This window comes from Gymnodraco acuticeps, unplaced genomic scaffold, assembly GCF_902827175.1.
Source record: "Gymnodraco acuticeps unplaced genomic scaffold, fGymAcu1.1, whole genome shotgun sequence".
NCBI classification, from domain to species: Eukaryota; Metazoa; Chordata; class Actinopteri; order Perciformes; family Bathydraconidae; genus Gymnodraco; species Gymnodraco acuticeps.
Window position 1 is genome coordinate 1,722,908 of NW_022991244.1, and position 13,672 is coordinate 1,736,579.

The 13,672-nt window shown below is 39.8% G+C and overlaps 2 protein-coding genes across 2 annotated transcripts; one reads left to right on the plus strand and one right to left on the minus strand.

Moving 5' to 3' along the window:
- Nucleotides 1-3,094: 3,094 nt before the first annotated feature.
- Nucleotides 3,095-5,003, plus strand: msx1a (muscle segment homeobox 1a). The gene is given in 3 exon segments (XM_034239463.1): nt 3,095-3,613; nt 3,782-4,137; nt 4,139-5,003. Coding segments are annotated over 3 exon segments (843 nt in total). The 5' UTR covers nt 3,095-3,183; the 3' UTR covers nt 4,196-5,003.
- A 6,295-nt stretch (nt 5,004-11,298) lies between these two features.
- On the minus strand, nt 11,299-13,441 carry LOC117561921 (cytokine-like protein 1). The gene is made up of 4 exons (XM_034239588.1): nt 13,139-13,441; nt 13,005-13,049; nt 12,146-12,292; nt 11,299-12,052 (listed from the first exon to the last, which is right to left on the minus strand). Exons 1-4 carry the CDS (start codon nt 13,283-13,285, stop codon nt 11,951-11,953), a joined length of 441 nt encoding a protein of 146 aa, XP_034095479.1. The 5' UTR covers nt 13,286-13,441; the 3' UTR covers nt 11,299-11,950.
- Between the last annotated feature and the right edge of the window lie 231 nt (nt 13,442-13,672).

The window sequence follows — 13,672 nt, forward strand, 5'->3', positions numbered from 1 at the left end:
CCTCGAGATAGACTGCAGGCTGTTTCCTATCATCTCCCCGAGGTGCATCATAAAGTTAACATTTTCCTAAAATCACTGAAATGTGAAACTGTTTTTTCTTTCTAAAATGTGACAAACAAATTCACTTCTAAAATTGTAAGCTGGCACACATTTGACCACATTTAAAATATGACCAGGGTTTAGAATTCATACTCACGTGAGTGCATTGTCCCCACACGAAAGTCGTTTACTCTCACCAAGTGCAAACATTTTGCCTGAAAATGCCTTTTGACATCGACCCTCCCTTTTATGTCTTTACAGTCTAAATTGACAGACCTTGCATGAAAAGGGTTAAGACAACTTTGAGAGGAGGCAACAATGGGCCTTTGTGTGAGAGTCCCTGCCTCCTGACTGGGAATCAAAGTAGTTTATAAAGTGAAATAAAGGCCCGATGAGCCTAACAGTTGTTTTGTACCTCAGCTCGGCCCTCATTTGTTGCCTTGGGATTTAAATAAAACAGTATGGTAATCGCCTTCTTCATGGCACATCAGTCTTCTTAAAAGCCACTGTTTGGGATGCTAATTGCCAGCAACGTTGTTTTCCAGCACCACTGTCCCTCTGTTCACAAGACAAATAAAGTGGAGACAAAATAACAAACAGGTTAAATAGAGGCTCATCAAAATCAACTTCTGGGCAAGTTAATACATCATCAAGTAAAGAAAAGTTAGAGGTGTGAAGCAGACATCATAAATAAAACAAATGTTATTTCATTATTGCATGAAGTATTTTTTCATCAACTTCATTATATTATCAAATCAGAAGTCAGGGAAACACAGTCGGAATAGTAGCCCTATAACATATCTGCAGTGTTTCGGAATCAATATGATTTATGGGTTTCTGAACGAGTACACCAGCAGGAACAATTAGCAGGATACGCGTTGTTGCTGCACGTTAACAAACTGCACACGTTAATGCGTCTCATGTGTGCCTATTTGTGTTTACGCACACGTTTAACGAGTTGGTGTTGGAGGACGGGTTAAGTGTTCCAGCCCCGAGCTGAGGGGACTTCAGACGGACGCGGCGGCCCCGGAGACTCCGGTGACTTCAAAGCTTTTCGGAGCAATGCCACTCGTTCCAGGTTAGAGGCTTTAAGTGTTTCCAAACACACTGCAGCTGCACGTGGAGGCCCTGCTACCTGCACAGGATGTGCTGCTGAGGAAATGATAAATTAAGACTTGTGTTAAGTTTTTTTTTCCTACAAAGAAGGTTATCTGTTGTCAAATGCAAAACGACTATTAGGAAACACCTGAGGCTGCAAATGAACGTGGAAACCGGAAATCACTCATATGCCTGTTGTTCAAGAAGACGCATTTTCAAAGAGATAACTTGTATTGATTTATTATCCTAATACATGTCACATTTTTATTTTATATTTATAAGAGTAACAAGATAATTGTATTTGATTCCACTTCCTCTCAAATTACCATAATAAAAAACCTCTCCAAATAGCGAATTATTTACCTTATCGTGTCATCTTTATTGCTCATGGATGCAAAGCAGGTAAGCACGTGCCAGGTCAAATAACAGTGTCACTTTGAAATGTTAATTGCAATGTTCAAGCCAGGAAAGACATTAATGATTTCAATGCTATAGGCACAGTAAGATTAAACTTTATGAGGCAGTGGTTTGGGGTCCACGTACCCCTGTGGTCCTGCAAAGGGTTTATTAATTCCCTTTGGTAACGTTATGGCACAGTGACAGACAGATTATGAGGACGATTGGTTTGAGGTCTCACAACCACCCACTGTATTTAACGCCTCACATACTCCTGCACAAAAAGCAAAAAACACCTCCTCAGACAGGGATCTGTGGTCCAGTGTAGATGTTGGGAAACACATCGAGGAATCCTTTTCATTGAAGGGATGCTGACCTTTTCTTCAGAAGAGCCTTACTTTTACACCGACCATAGTGCTCATTTGAATAGATGGAAATGGCGTGCGATCGGCTGGGAAAAAGCTAATTTTTCAGGCTGAATGGCTCAGTGTCCCTGGGCTAGGGTGGGCAGCGGAGGAGGCGGTGCTGCGCTCTCGGTGCGGGTTCAACTCCTTCAATAGTCTCCCTAAAGCCGGGCGCTTTGATCCGAGCGCTGCTGGCGCCTAAAAACAACATAACTTGTCTGCCCATTAGGGAGACTGACAAATCGTGACAGATTGTTTATGCTTGGCAATTAGCGACGCAGACGCTTTCATGAGAACTGACCTCACAGCAAAAAAGGTGAACAATATTCAGGCATTTCAAATAATTTAAATGAGAATATGTTTTTGTTTTTGAATTCAAAATGTACCATATATCCAGATTAGCCTACTATTTTCTGCAATGAATACAACAACAACAAAAATCCCCTATTTTTAAGGACTGTGCGTAATGGGGAGGTAAATAGCATACCCAGGGAAATCAATGACAGTCCTGGGTTAGATCTCTCCCTGGCTCCACTGTGCCTCCTCCCCCTTGCCCCGCGACTCCACATCATTTTTGACTTTAATGGATGTAGTCAAAGGGGGAAAATCCTACTGATCCCTCCCCCAAGCCCGATAATTACCCCTAAATGACTGCGAAGGCCTGTGTGTTTCAATCTGATTAGAGCCCCACAGCCATCAATAAACAGCGCGCTGCAAGAGGTTCATCACATAAAGAGGCAGCAGTAAACTGTTGTGCAACATTCAAGACTCACTCCAGCCAGATTTAGCACATGGCCAAAAGCAGTCATCATGTGAATAAAGCATATCAAACTGTTTAGGGAAGAAAAGTTATAAAAGAGCAGAAATAAGAATAGAAATGCCCACTGCTTTTATAAAATGTCAATAACTTAATGGGAGGATAAACATGCATAATTTTTGAGGGATTTAGTTTTAATGAAACCACGGCCCATTAAGAGTGGGTTGTGTTTATGTTCATCTGAAGTTTTTTTTTCTGTGACTATTGTTAACTTCCCCACTGTGATTCTTTTTTTTTTTTTAAGTCCAGGTCCAGCCCATCTCGCCCCTGATTGGCCGCTTCTCTCTCCACGCCTGCCTTATTATATCCCTGCACTCCAATTTGGTCACATAAACATGAGGATACCGTCACCTTAGGGCGCAGCGCAGTAACTTTGCTTAACTCTTTGCACTGTACCCACGAGAGTCAACTAGTGCCATTCGGACCTGTATGGCCCCATCGATCGCCATGTCAGCTTTAACCGCTGCTTTGAAAACCGAAGAGCTTCCCCCCCGCTCAGTGCTCGTCAGCCGGGTCGAGATGCAGACCAGCCTGAGTCCCGTGGAGGAGCCCGTGAAGCCCAAAGTTGCTATTTTGCCCTTCAGCGTCGAGGCGTTGATGGCCGACAGGAAACCCAGCAGAGAGGTGGTATCACCGGATGCCCTGTCCGTTCCCGGGACGTCCCATGCGCTGGGGAAGGGCATTAGGATGGGCTCGTTCGGTAGTCTGATGGATACTCCTGCTTTACCCATGAGCTCCCCGTTTTCGGTGGGCGACATCATGAACATGTCTGACGACGTGTTGATAAAACCCGAGAGCCCGGACAGTAACGAGAGAAATTCATGGCTACAGAGTCCCCGTTTTTCTCCCACGCCTCCACGTAAGTTTGTTGTCAGTGCATGATATAGTTAGTAGGCTATCTATATTCCATATGTTTAGGGTTGTGCTTGTGTTTGAACTTTTATAAAATATAATATATTTGCCATTGCGTATTGAAATCCATGGTGCTAAATGTTCATGATTTTAATTTTGTTATGTCTATTCACAGGAAGGCTGAGTCCTCCTGCGTGTCCCCTGCGTAAACACAAGACGAATAGAAAGCCCCGGACCCCCTTCACCACGTCCCAGCTGCTGGCTCTGGAGAGGAAGTTCCGGCAGAAGCAGTACCTTTCCATCGCCGAGCGCGCAGAGTTCTCCAGCTCCCTTAACCTGACGGAAACACAGGTGAAAATCTGGTTTCAGAACAGGAGGGCCAAAGCCAAGCGGCTGCAGGAGGCAGAACTTGAGAAATTGAAAATGGCAGCTAAACCTATGCTGCCTCCAGCTTTCGGGATTTCCTTTCCTCTCGGTGCGCACCCCGCATCCTATGGCTCGCACCCGTTCCACAGGCACTCGCTGCCGGTTTTCCCCCATGGGACTGTACGCCGCGCACGTCGGATACAGTATGTACCACCTCGCTTGACATGGATGAAGGACAAGGGGAAAGTGCAGTGGGACAAAAGGGGGTTTAGACTACTTTCTGAGGGCTCCGAGCAAGAAGAGGGGCCCGAGGACAGGTGACTTTTTACTAAATAAAGAGGCATCCTGGCGGTGAGCTCAGTGTCAAGTCCTGTCAGGGGGCCAAGACCTCCAAACTGACCCCCTTCTGAGGAGCTTGACGTTTATCCACTTCTCTTGACCTCGCCAGTAAGTTCACACACTGCAAAAATAATCCAACTTTATTAGTCACTTCATCTTGAGTCTTAAATCTATTTTTTGTCAGTTTACTTAATTATAATTCCAATCAATAGATTTCAGAAAGTAATCTGAGAGTGAGACCAAATGACTTTAAGGTGGAAATGTTTGCGGTGCAGAAGTGGACAACATTGCAGGTGAAGTGTGGACAGTAAAGTATGGACAGTCTCTGTGCCACAATGTGTGAAAGATAGCCCCATCATACCGTCAGGTAGAAGGGCTATTAAACCAGCTTCTATGAGTAAGTGGGACTCCGCTCAGCATGACATGTTGCCCCAACAAACTTATTTTAGGATTTCATCAGTGGTCTGCTGTCACACTGCAACAAAAAAAAACACTTTCGTATCAATGCGTAATGCTCTTTGGAGAACCACAGCATTTGTTTTTATAACAACACGTCTGTTGTTGGAATGATTCCCTTCGGAAGGGATATGTGTACTGTAAAATATTGTATATATTTGAAGAATATCCTCATTTATATTATGAATATATTTGTGACATAACTTAACAATAAATTGTTTATTCTTTTTCCTTAAGCATTTGTTCGTTTTGACTGACACTCGCATGGTGGCTTTATATTTTTGCAAAGCGGAGAACTGCTTATAATATATTTATTTTTTTACAATTTTAGTAGTTTTAGTTGTAGTTTAGTTTATATATTTTTTTACGATTCTATATCTATTTTAGGATCAAGTCTGGGCCTGAGTCTTGTAAAATATTGGACATAGCCTCTTGAGACAAACAATTTCATGGGAAAATATACACAAAGGGAATTATATTTAACAGGCCGGTTCAAATCATCTTAAAAAATAGGAATATCAAACAGCACATTTGAAATATTATCCTATTTGAAATGTCATGGAGACTTTTATGGATTTTTAAGGATTTATGTGACCCATGCCATAAGAATATTGACAGCCTTTCTGCAGCAGGTATTTCAGCCATGCAGTGCTGATGTGCAGTGTGCATTTAAACTTGTCAAATCTTATTTAAAGGAATGTCTTGCTACAGCTGCTGCCTATTGCTTTGAAACAACTAACCTAGATTTGGTTGGCGCCAGCAGAGTTTAGGGGGTGGAGATGTTGAGGAGGGGGGCTGACACAGTTGTGCTGACTTCAAAACACACGATAAATATTGAAGATCACTTCTTCTCATGGGCTAAATCACATGTAAACAATCTACAAGGGTGTTATTATGGAGTGTTTAGCGTGTAATGAGCTAGGTGCACACCCCATTATGGAGAATAGGGTGTTTCAACCATGTGTATACAAGCATATTATCTGGGGCACATAAAGAAAAGATTTCCTCCTTCAGATGAGTCATTTTCTGCCATCAGGAAGACTTAAATGACAAAACAGGGTCATTTAAGTCATTTAAAATGAGTCATTTAAAATTCTTTCTCTCGGGTTCTGTGCCATTCAGGCAGGGGTTAAATTGAAGTAAAAATAATTGCTGTAATGAGCAAAGGCAATCTGCCGCAGACGGAGGCCGGCTCCAGCGAGGCTGTAGCTCCAGGCAAGGCGGAACTTTTATCATTCCTAAAATGTCAACGGGGGACTGGGACGGGCAACACTCCTGACTCTGCTGCGATTTCCTCTGCGCTGACACGCTGCTGTCCTGCAGTCAGGGCTGGGAGTTAGACATTTACTCAAGGATTGTACTTAGAAGAACATAGTGTGTCAAAAAGGTACTCGAGTATTTCCATTTTAGGATTTTTTTTTACACTACAATTATCTAACACTCGGTTGCTTCCTTTTCAATAACAATAAACACACGATGTAGCCTACATTAAGATATGATGCAGTACTTTATTATAATACACATCGTTTATCTTAAATTGGCTGACAAACTATAAGATTACAATGCTTTTACATTGGTAGTGATATAAAAAAAATCACAATAACATCCTAGTTCAGGGGAAATAAATGTTCTCTGTAATGACTTTTTCTTTTGATAGATTAAATACTCATAACAGCTCATAGTTACATAAGTAACATTTTTTTTAAAAATATAACACGGTATTAAATTAAATTGAGAGTGCATTTTCCTCTCACAATCTCCGCTCCTCTATGTCTAGGAAGCATGAATTAATACATAATCCATGACAATGCGTTTAAATCACATGGATGGACGCACTATCTGAAAAGAAGAGAAACTTGACACAAAAGAGCCAAAGGGGATCTGTCTATTCTTTCAACTCTTTCTTTCTTTTGTCTGCCGCCCTCAATCTCGCCAGGACTTCAACAGAAAACAAAACTCACTTGTTTATATCATCCAAAAGATCACACGACACTGTTTGACTCTGTAGTTAAAAGCCCTAGATCCCCAATAAAAGGGAACATGGGCTATTAGAAGTCTGCTCTGCAGCTCGGATACATGGTTATTAAGGGAGAGGATTTAGGGGATGTTTAATCGACATTTAACCTTTATTATCCTGTTTCTCTTCAAAAGATGTAGGCCTAAAGAGGACACGAAATTAGACTTTACGAGACAAATTATTAGCCTATAGGTTATTGAAGAAAGTATAGCCATTTTTTTAAATCTCTGAATATTTTTAAACAAACATTGTTTAAAAACACTTGTATTGTTTAGCAAAACGTAAATTGCAAAGACCCATAATGTGATTTTTTTCTGTTGAAATGTTAACATAAACAAGTAGAGGATTTGACCTTTATAGCCTACTTGATCATTAATTACGTTTTATACTAAAAATAATATAGTTTACCATAATGATTTGAAACCAGTTAATTTAATGAAGACAAACAGAAATGTAACGTTATTTCTTCTGCATTGGTTATTATCGGTAGCATTTGTCATTTAATACAAATAATAATGCTTTTTTTTAAATGAAATGAGGAGGAAAGATGAATCCACATAATTTTCAAGACAAAATCCTTTGAATACACAAGTTATTTTATCTTGTTTCCAGATACCACACCACCACCTTCTGTTCGGAGTTATAGCCCTAAATGAAAACAATCTTTTTCGTTTCGAAAAACAAGTTTAAAACTGGAAAATATACCGCACTTTAATCTACTCAACTAGGCTAAATATTAATTTAATCCAGCTAAACCTAAATGAATAACATTAATATCCCTCAGCAAACATTGGCTTTAGGCATCATGTTTAATTTAGGAAAATCCGAACAGTGACTGAACAAACCAAAACAATAATAATTGTTTTAAAATATGAAAATTATTATTCGCAATGATCATTTGCAGCAACAACAAAAACGCCGTCGAAACGAATTTTTTAAGATGCTGTGACTTCCCTTTCAGTCTCATGATGAGATTTCATCTGTTCTCGTTTTAAAGGGCAAATAAAAGTTACATTTCGCCATTAATTATTCGTCAGACTCTGATTCATAATAGAGTAGGAGGAGGATAATATTTCCATTCAAAATACAAGTAGGCCTACTACTACTAATATAATGGACAACCAACCTGAACGCACAGCCACGTGTTTGCTCTGCATCACATTATGCGACGGACTCATGCAGCAAGAATGTTATAAATCAATGTTCACTAACAGCAGAGATATCATCACCAGTCTCCTACGGCGGCCTGTATCAAAAGGACATAATGTCAACCTCCTGCAGAAACCAGATGTTCTTACAGAAATATTATAGAAAGGTCATATAGAAAAACAAAAGGAATGCTTACAGCAAGTTCATAATGTCATGGAAAAAGTCAAATTAAGAATATAGGAAATATGATTTGGTTGAACTTTTTTGTTTGGCCGCATGTCATCAAGGGGATGAACGTTTTAACAACATATTGAGTTATAAACACTGCTTATACCATTTATCACTACTTACCTGATGTGTTGATCAGCATGAGTCACTCTGTAATAGCAACCTACAAGTAGAGCTTACATTTTAAAATGACTCATCATAAACCTCTTAATGTTGTGTTAATGTGCTTGTAAGTCCTGCAATGTCCTCTAGGGGGCAGGGATGTCATGGTTTATTTGGATTCATTTGAGAATTTGGCCACTGACAATATTGACTTCTGATATATCAATAAGGTAATCTCCCATTGATTATAACTGACGTTTGGTGAACTTGTTAGACCTTTGCTATCAGAATTCCTCCACCGACCCTTCATTAAACACCTCAGTGTGCAAACCAGTGGAACAGTTGAGCGTTTATTTAGTAGGCCTGGCTGACAGGAGGGGAAGCTTTGTTCTAATATGTGAGAGTTTAGGACCTCAACCAAATTTACTCAGCAGCGTAATTACAAATGCGTGCCAATAATCTATTGGAAATGAAAGTGGGAAAAACATTTTCTTATGTGGACTAATGAGGCAACATTTCTCTTAAGATGAAATAAAAGTGCTAAATGTGATGGAAAATTGCCTGGAAAACCACATAAACAAAATTGCATAACCAATGCTTTAATGTAAATGGGTTTCTGATCTGTCCTTTACAAGGTAATTTATTTCACCAAAGCAGAGAATGATTGCTGTCACCCTTTGGCTAAGTTGTTGTTGTTTTTATTGTGCAGCATTTTTGGTGCTGTGTCCCAGAACATTATACTTTGTTAAATTACCTGGCCGCCTGCGGTCTTAATGTTCTGTTCTCGTTTTGCCTTAATGAACAAAATAAAGTGGATTCTCCAGCCCTCTAATGATGATCAATAAGCACCGTAATTAAGCTTTATAAGCCCACTGTGGGCTGATTTCTTAACAAGCCACATGCTGCTGAGCTCACTAACATTCCTGTTTTTGTTGGGGTTAGTTCATTAACATTGAGCGGTTCAGACCTGATAGTTTAGAACTGCAACAACTTCATTCTTGGCTCAGGATATGTTCTTGAAACATGGGTTCAAATTAAACTGCTGGCTGTTAAATGATTATAAACTATAGTTAGTATGTGTTGTCAGATTTATATAATCTTCTTGACAGGACTGATGGAGCTGTGAGAGTTTGTTTAGTAGCCTACCAGTTTTGATCCAGTTGTCTGCCATTATTGTGATATTAGAACAATACAATATTGTGCAATTAGAAAAACAGGTTTGCTGCTTCAAATACTGCAACATTATTACAATTTTGAGAGTCTGTCATTCATTGTCTATTTAATAAAACCTATATATATTTTAGTTTTAGTGCATTTGGTTCTCCTAATAAAAATACTGTTAATTAGTTCTCATCACAGCAGGCACACAATGGCTTCAGATTTTATTCTTTTTTGACATGTTTTTGTGCTGCGTCTCACATAAAATCTGGAAATTAAAATCTCTGAATTGATATTAATTACAGAATCAAACACAAAGAGAAAAACATCTTCAGTCTGTCAGGGTCACATATATATATACAGTTTATTGTACTGATTTATCAGCAGCATAAAATAGTGGAAATATTTTCTTGTCTGATGTGGCAACATGAAACTAAAACAAATAGCACCACCTTGTGACAGATCAAGGCACTGTCATACACCGTGTGAGGATAAACCTTCAATATCTAAATGGATGACCTTTACATGGATGGCTTCTTATTCCTGAAGTGCCTGACGAGCCTCATCCAGGAACACTGCAGATCCTGGTTTTATGTTAACAACCCTAAAGATGACGGAGCATTTCAACGGTGCCCAGCAGGTTTTCAGCAGTCTTGCATCCTGCACAATGCAACCCGACTAACACGTCATCTTGCATATGTAGCAGGCTGCAGGCCTAACACATGAAAAAGAAATGGCACAACAGCTACAGTGTATGGGCAATTTGGGGAATGGACAAATTAACAGTATATTGCTGCATTTCTGAAATGCAGAATATGTTGACAGCAAGACCACGAACTGCCATGCCACAAACAGCAAAGCAGCAAACGGCAAAGCGATGAATAGCAAAGCAGCACCAGAATCTTTGGCTGCTTATTGGATAGATGTCTCAGCAAATTACAAACATGCATTTTTTTCACGTAGACAATCTATCAAATAAAGAACTAATGTCTGCCATCAGAAAGGCAATTTTAAAGTCAAATCACACATACAAACACAGATATTCTGCATTTGATTTTTTTTCTTTAAATATAATGCTGACAGGCAGTCAAGTTATGATTTAAAGTATTTTAATAAACTGTCGATGTAAAGACACTGGATATATCAGGGAAGCCTATTCAGCCAACAACTCATAGCATTTCTTAGCAATAACGTTTTGATCAAAAGAAAATCTGGTTTATTGTTCAGGATAGACTTCCTATAACAAAAAATGCAGTACACTAAAATGATAAACCACTGCGCTGACATGAGGGGTTACAAAACAACACCGTAAATATGAGGTAAAAGTTCTCAGTCTGTGATGGGTAAGAGCAACTTTTGTTACATAATTAAGGTCTAACAAGCTTAAAAGATCGAGCAAATGATTTTCTGCATGCAGATTACACAGTCTGACCATCAGAGGGCATCAGACTCCATACATTATATCAGAAACAAGAATTCCCAAACTCAGCATGTCATAACACTGTTGTCAAAAATAATGGCAACTACTCTGTTATGTGTGGGAGTGTGAAAACCACACAGCTTCACTTATAGTTCATCAATCACATTTTAAAAACACAGCCAGTTACTTTTACTTTTTGTGTTTGACCCGAACTAAGATTCCTGGAAATGCAACTGTCTTTTCGTCCAGTGGTGACAAGACTTCATAAATTGCATCAGTTAATATCAAATGCAGTGAAAATCAGAGCATCAGTCAAAATACAAAATAACTCCCCTGTGTAAAAAAAACCAACAACTAGAAAAAGGAGATCCTGTGGATTCACAGACTTCATATATTTTGTTCCAGGAATCAGTCGGCAAACATCGTGGGAATAACTTCAAAGAATATAACAAGCAAAGGCTGTTAGATTAAAGAGACGTTTTATTACAAAATAAGAAACACATATATACTGTGTAAATAAAAACAGACATGTTTCTAATATGTCCATGACAGTGGGGGCTCTATATGTTCTACCCATTCTGCTTAAATCCAAGTACATTTTCTTCAGTTTAAGTACAAACAGTTTCTATATGTTCTTCTTAGTGTGCCAAAGCCATGCTTATGACATCTATTTATATGTCACATTCTCAACCACCATGTTCAAATCAGCAAATGTTTACAAAATGCTGTACAATGCTCCTCTAAGACAGGTTGGTGAGACCAAGGGTTATGGCAACACAGCATTTCTTTCTTAATGACACATGAACCTTTGATCAGCCTCGGTAAGTAAGCAGCTGTAAAGCCCTGGCTCAAAAGCATCTCTTATTGGTTTATTATTTCAAGGTTTTCATCGGCATGGTTGGCATTCAGCACATTTCCTGTGGAAAGTCCTGCACTCCTTGCTGGAATGCAGCCACACATGTCCACTAACATGGGTCTGCAGCTACGAGCCAACTAGGTACAACGTGAAACAGCACGGAATGTATTGTTAATGATGCATGCGGGCTGCAGTGTGTATTGTACATGTGTTATTATATTGCTGAGGTGTTTTTAGGAATGGAACATACTGCTCATCTCTCCTCCTGCAGTAGCTGCAGCCGGTCCTCTGCATAGTAAGGGCGACTGTGTCCAGTGTCAATACCCTCACAGTCATCTGTGAAAAACACCAAGTCCTGCCAACAAAATGAAAACATGAGATCTAGACAGACCTGGAAACAAAGAATGTTAAGGTCAAAAATACTGCAGGGCGCTTCAGATGCTCTCACCCGCCAACAGATTCTGGTGATGATGTTGGACAAGCTCTCGATTTTACGTTTCAGCAGAACCATCCTGGGACGCTCTCTGCAGTATGGGTTTGGATGGTTCAGCACCACGTAGAGAAAATCACGAAGCTTGGTTGTGATGCATGAGTTCTAGAAAGATAAACCAGCAGTTTAAAAACAAACAGTGCTCTCTTCGGCTACAGACACATGTTCTAGTGAATAATGTTTACTCTTATCAGAGCTTTAGGTTTTGCACAACAGACCGTACACTTTTTTGGAATCTCAAGTACTGTTTTATAAACACCTAAACAAGCAAACAAAGGGCCAAGGATCCATATCAGATAGCATTTTGTCAGGGCTCCAACTAACGATTATTTTTATAATAATAATAATGAAATATTATTCAAAATTGTCCCAGTAAAAGTTAACTGTGATGGTTTTAAACATGTCTGTCCAATACCCACACACTGTATATTCACTTTATACATGATATGAAACTAAGAAAGAAAATGTAATTTCCATATTTGAGTGATTGAAAAAAAAAAAAATGTGGCCATTTTTGAATGACAAATGACTTGGGTGATTAATCGATTATCAGAAAGGTTAATGATTAATCTTTTATATTGACTAATATATTAGTCGATTAACCGAACGTTGCAGATCTACCTTGAATGTAATGAGCCCCTTGCACGCTGTGGCAGCTACAGCTCTTATCTCACAGGGATTGTGTCACCCATCCTGTTGACTATGTATTACATGTTTTAATACAAAACAAGTGTCAAGCAAAACACTCAGTTTCATACGAACCGCTTTAACCCTCCATGTGTCGCAACCATAGGTCCCAACATTGTTTATAACTTACGTGCACATCAATGAAGATCGTGGGTAGAATCTCAGCACACGTTTTCTGCAACCCAACAAACAGGATCATTATTGAACATAACACGTCCTACCAGTCTGCAAAGCCTCGTCGGCAGAATGTGTCAAATCTCCTACCGTGCGATGGTACGTGTGAATCTTATCCAGCAGAGTCATGACTTCTTTGCCGAGGCCGAGCGCTCGGGAGTAGCAGGTCGGCGGCGCGCACTCCGTCAGCCACACCGAGCTGAAGAAACACACAAGGGTGGCGAGTCCCAGCCTCATGTCGGATGATAACGCTGCTGCTGTAAACTGTGTCACAGGGAACCGGCTTTCAAATAGTCAAGAGGAGGACCTGCAGCAGTTTTAAGGATGGAGTGGTGGAGGGAAAAAAAGCGATGGCCGATGACGCGCAACGAGGAAAACATTTGGGGGTCTGCTGTGTTCATGCACGCTCCAAATACCACGGATGATTGAGTCTCTCCTGCTGATAAACAGCCACAAATTCCCTAGAATCACGATATTAATGACAGCTTTTAATAATCACTTGGGGTCAACAACTTCGACAACATGTCAAAATAAAGGATGAATCTCCAGCCTTGATTTGTGTTGTAAAGGTCATTAAGAGGAAGATACACGTGTTTATTTAAAATAAAAAAAATGCATTGAAGC

Excerpts from the sequence above, each read along its gene's own strand:
- LOC117561921 (XM_034239588.1), bottom strand. The coding sequence starts at position 13,285 with ATGAGGCTGGGACTCGCCACCCTTGTGTGTTTCTTCAGCTCGGTGTGG. Across the intron at positions 13,050-13,138 it reads TTCACACGTACCATCGCACG|AAAACGTGTGCTGAGATTCT; the intron begins GTAGGAGATTTG and ends GTTGGGTTGCAG. Across the intron at positions 12,293-13,004 it reads CGATCTTCATTGATGTGCAC|AACTCATGCATCACAACCAA; the intron begins GTAAGTTATAAA and ends TTATCTTTCTAG.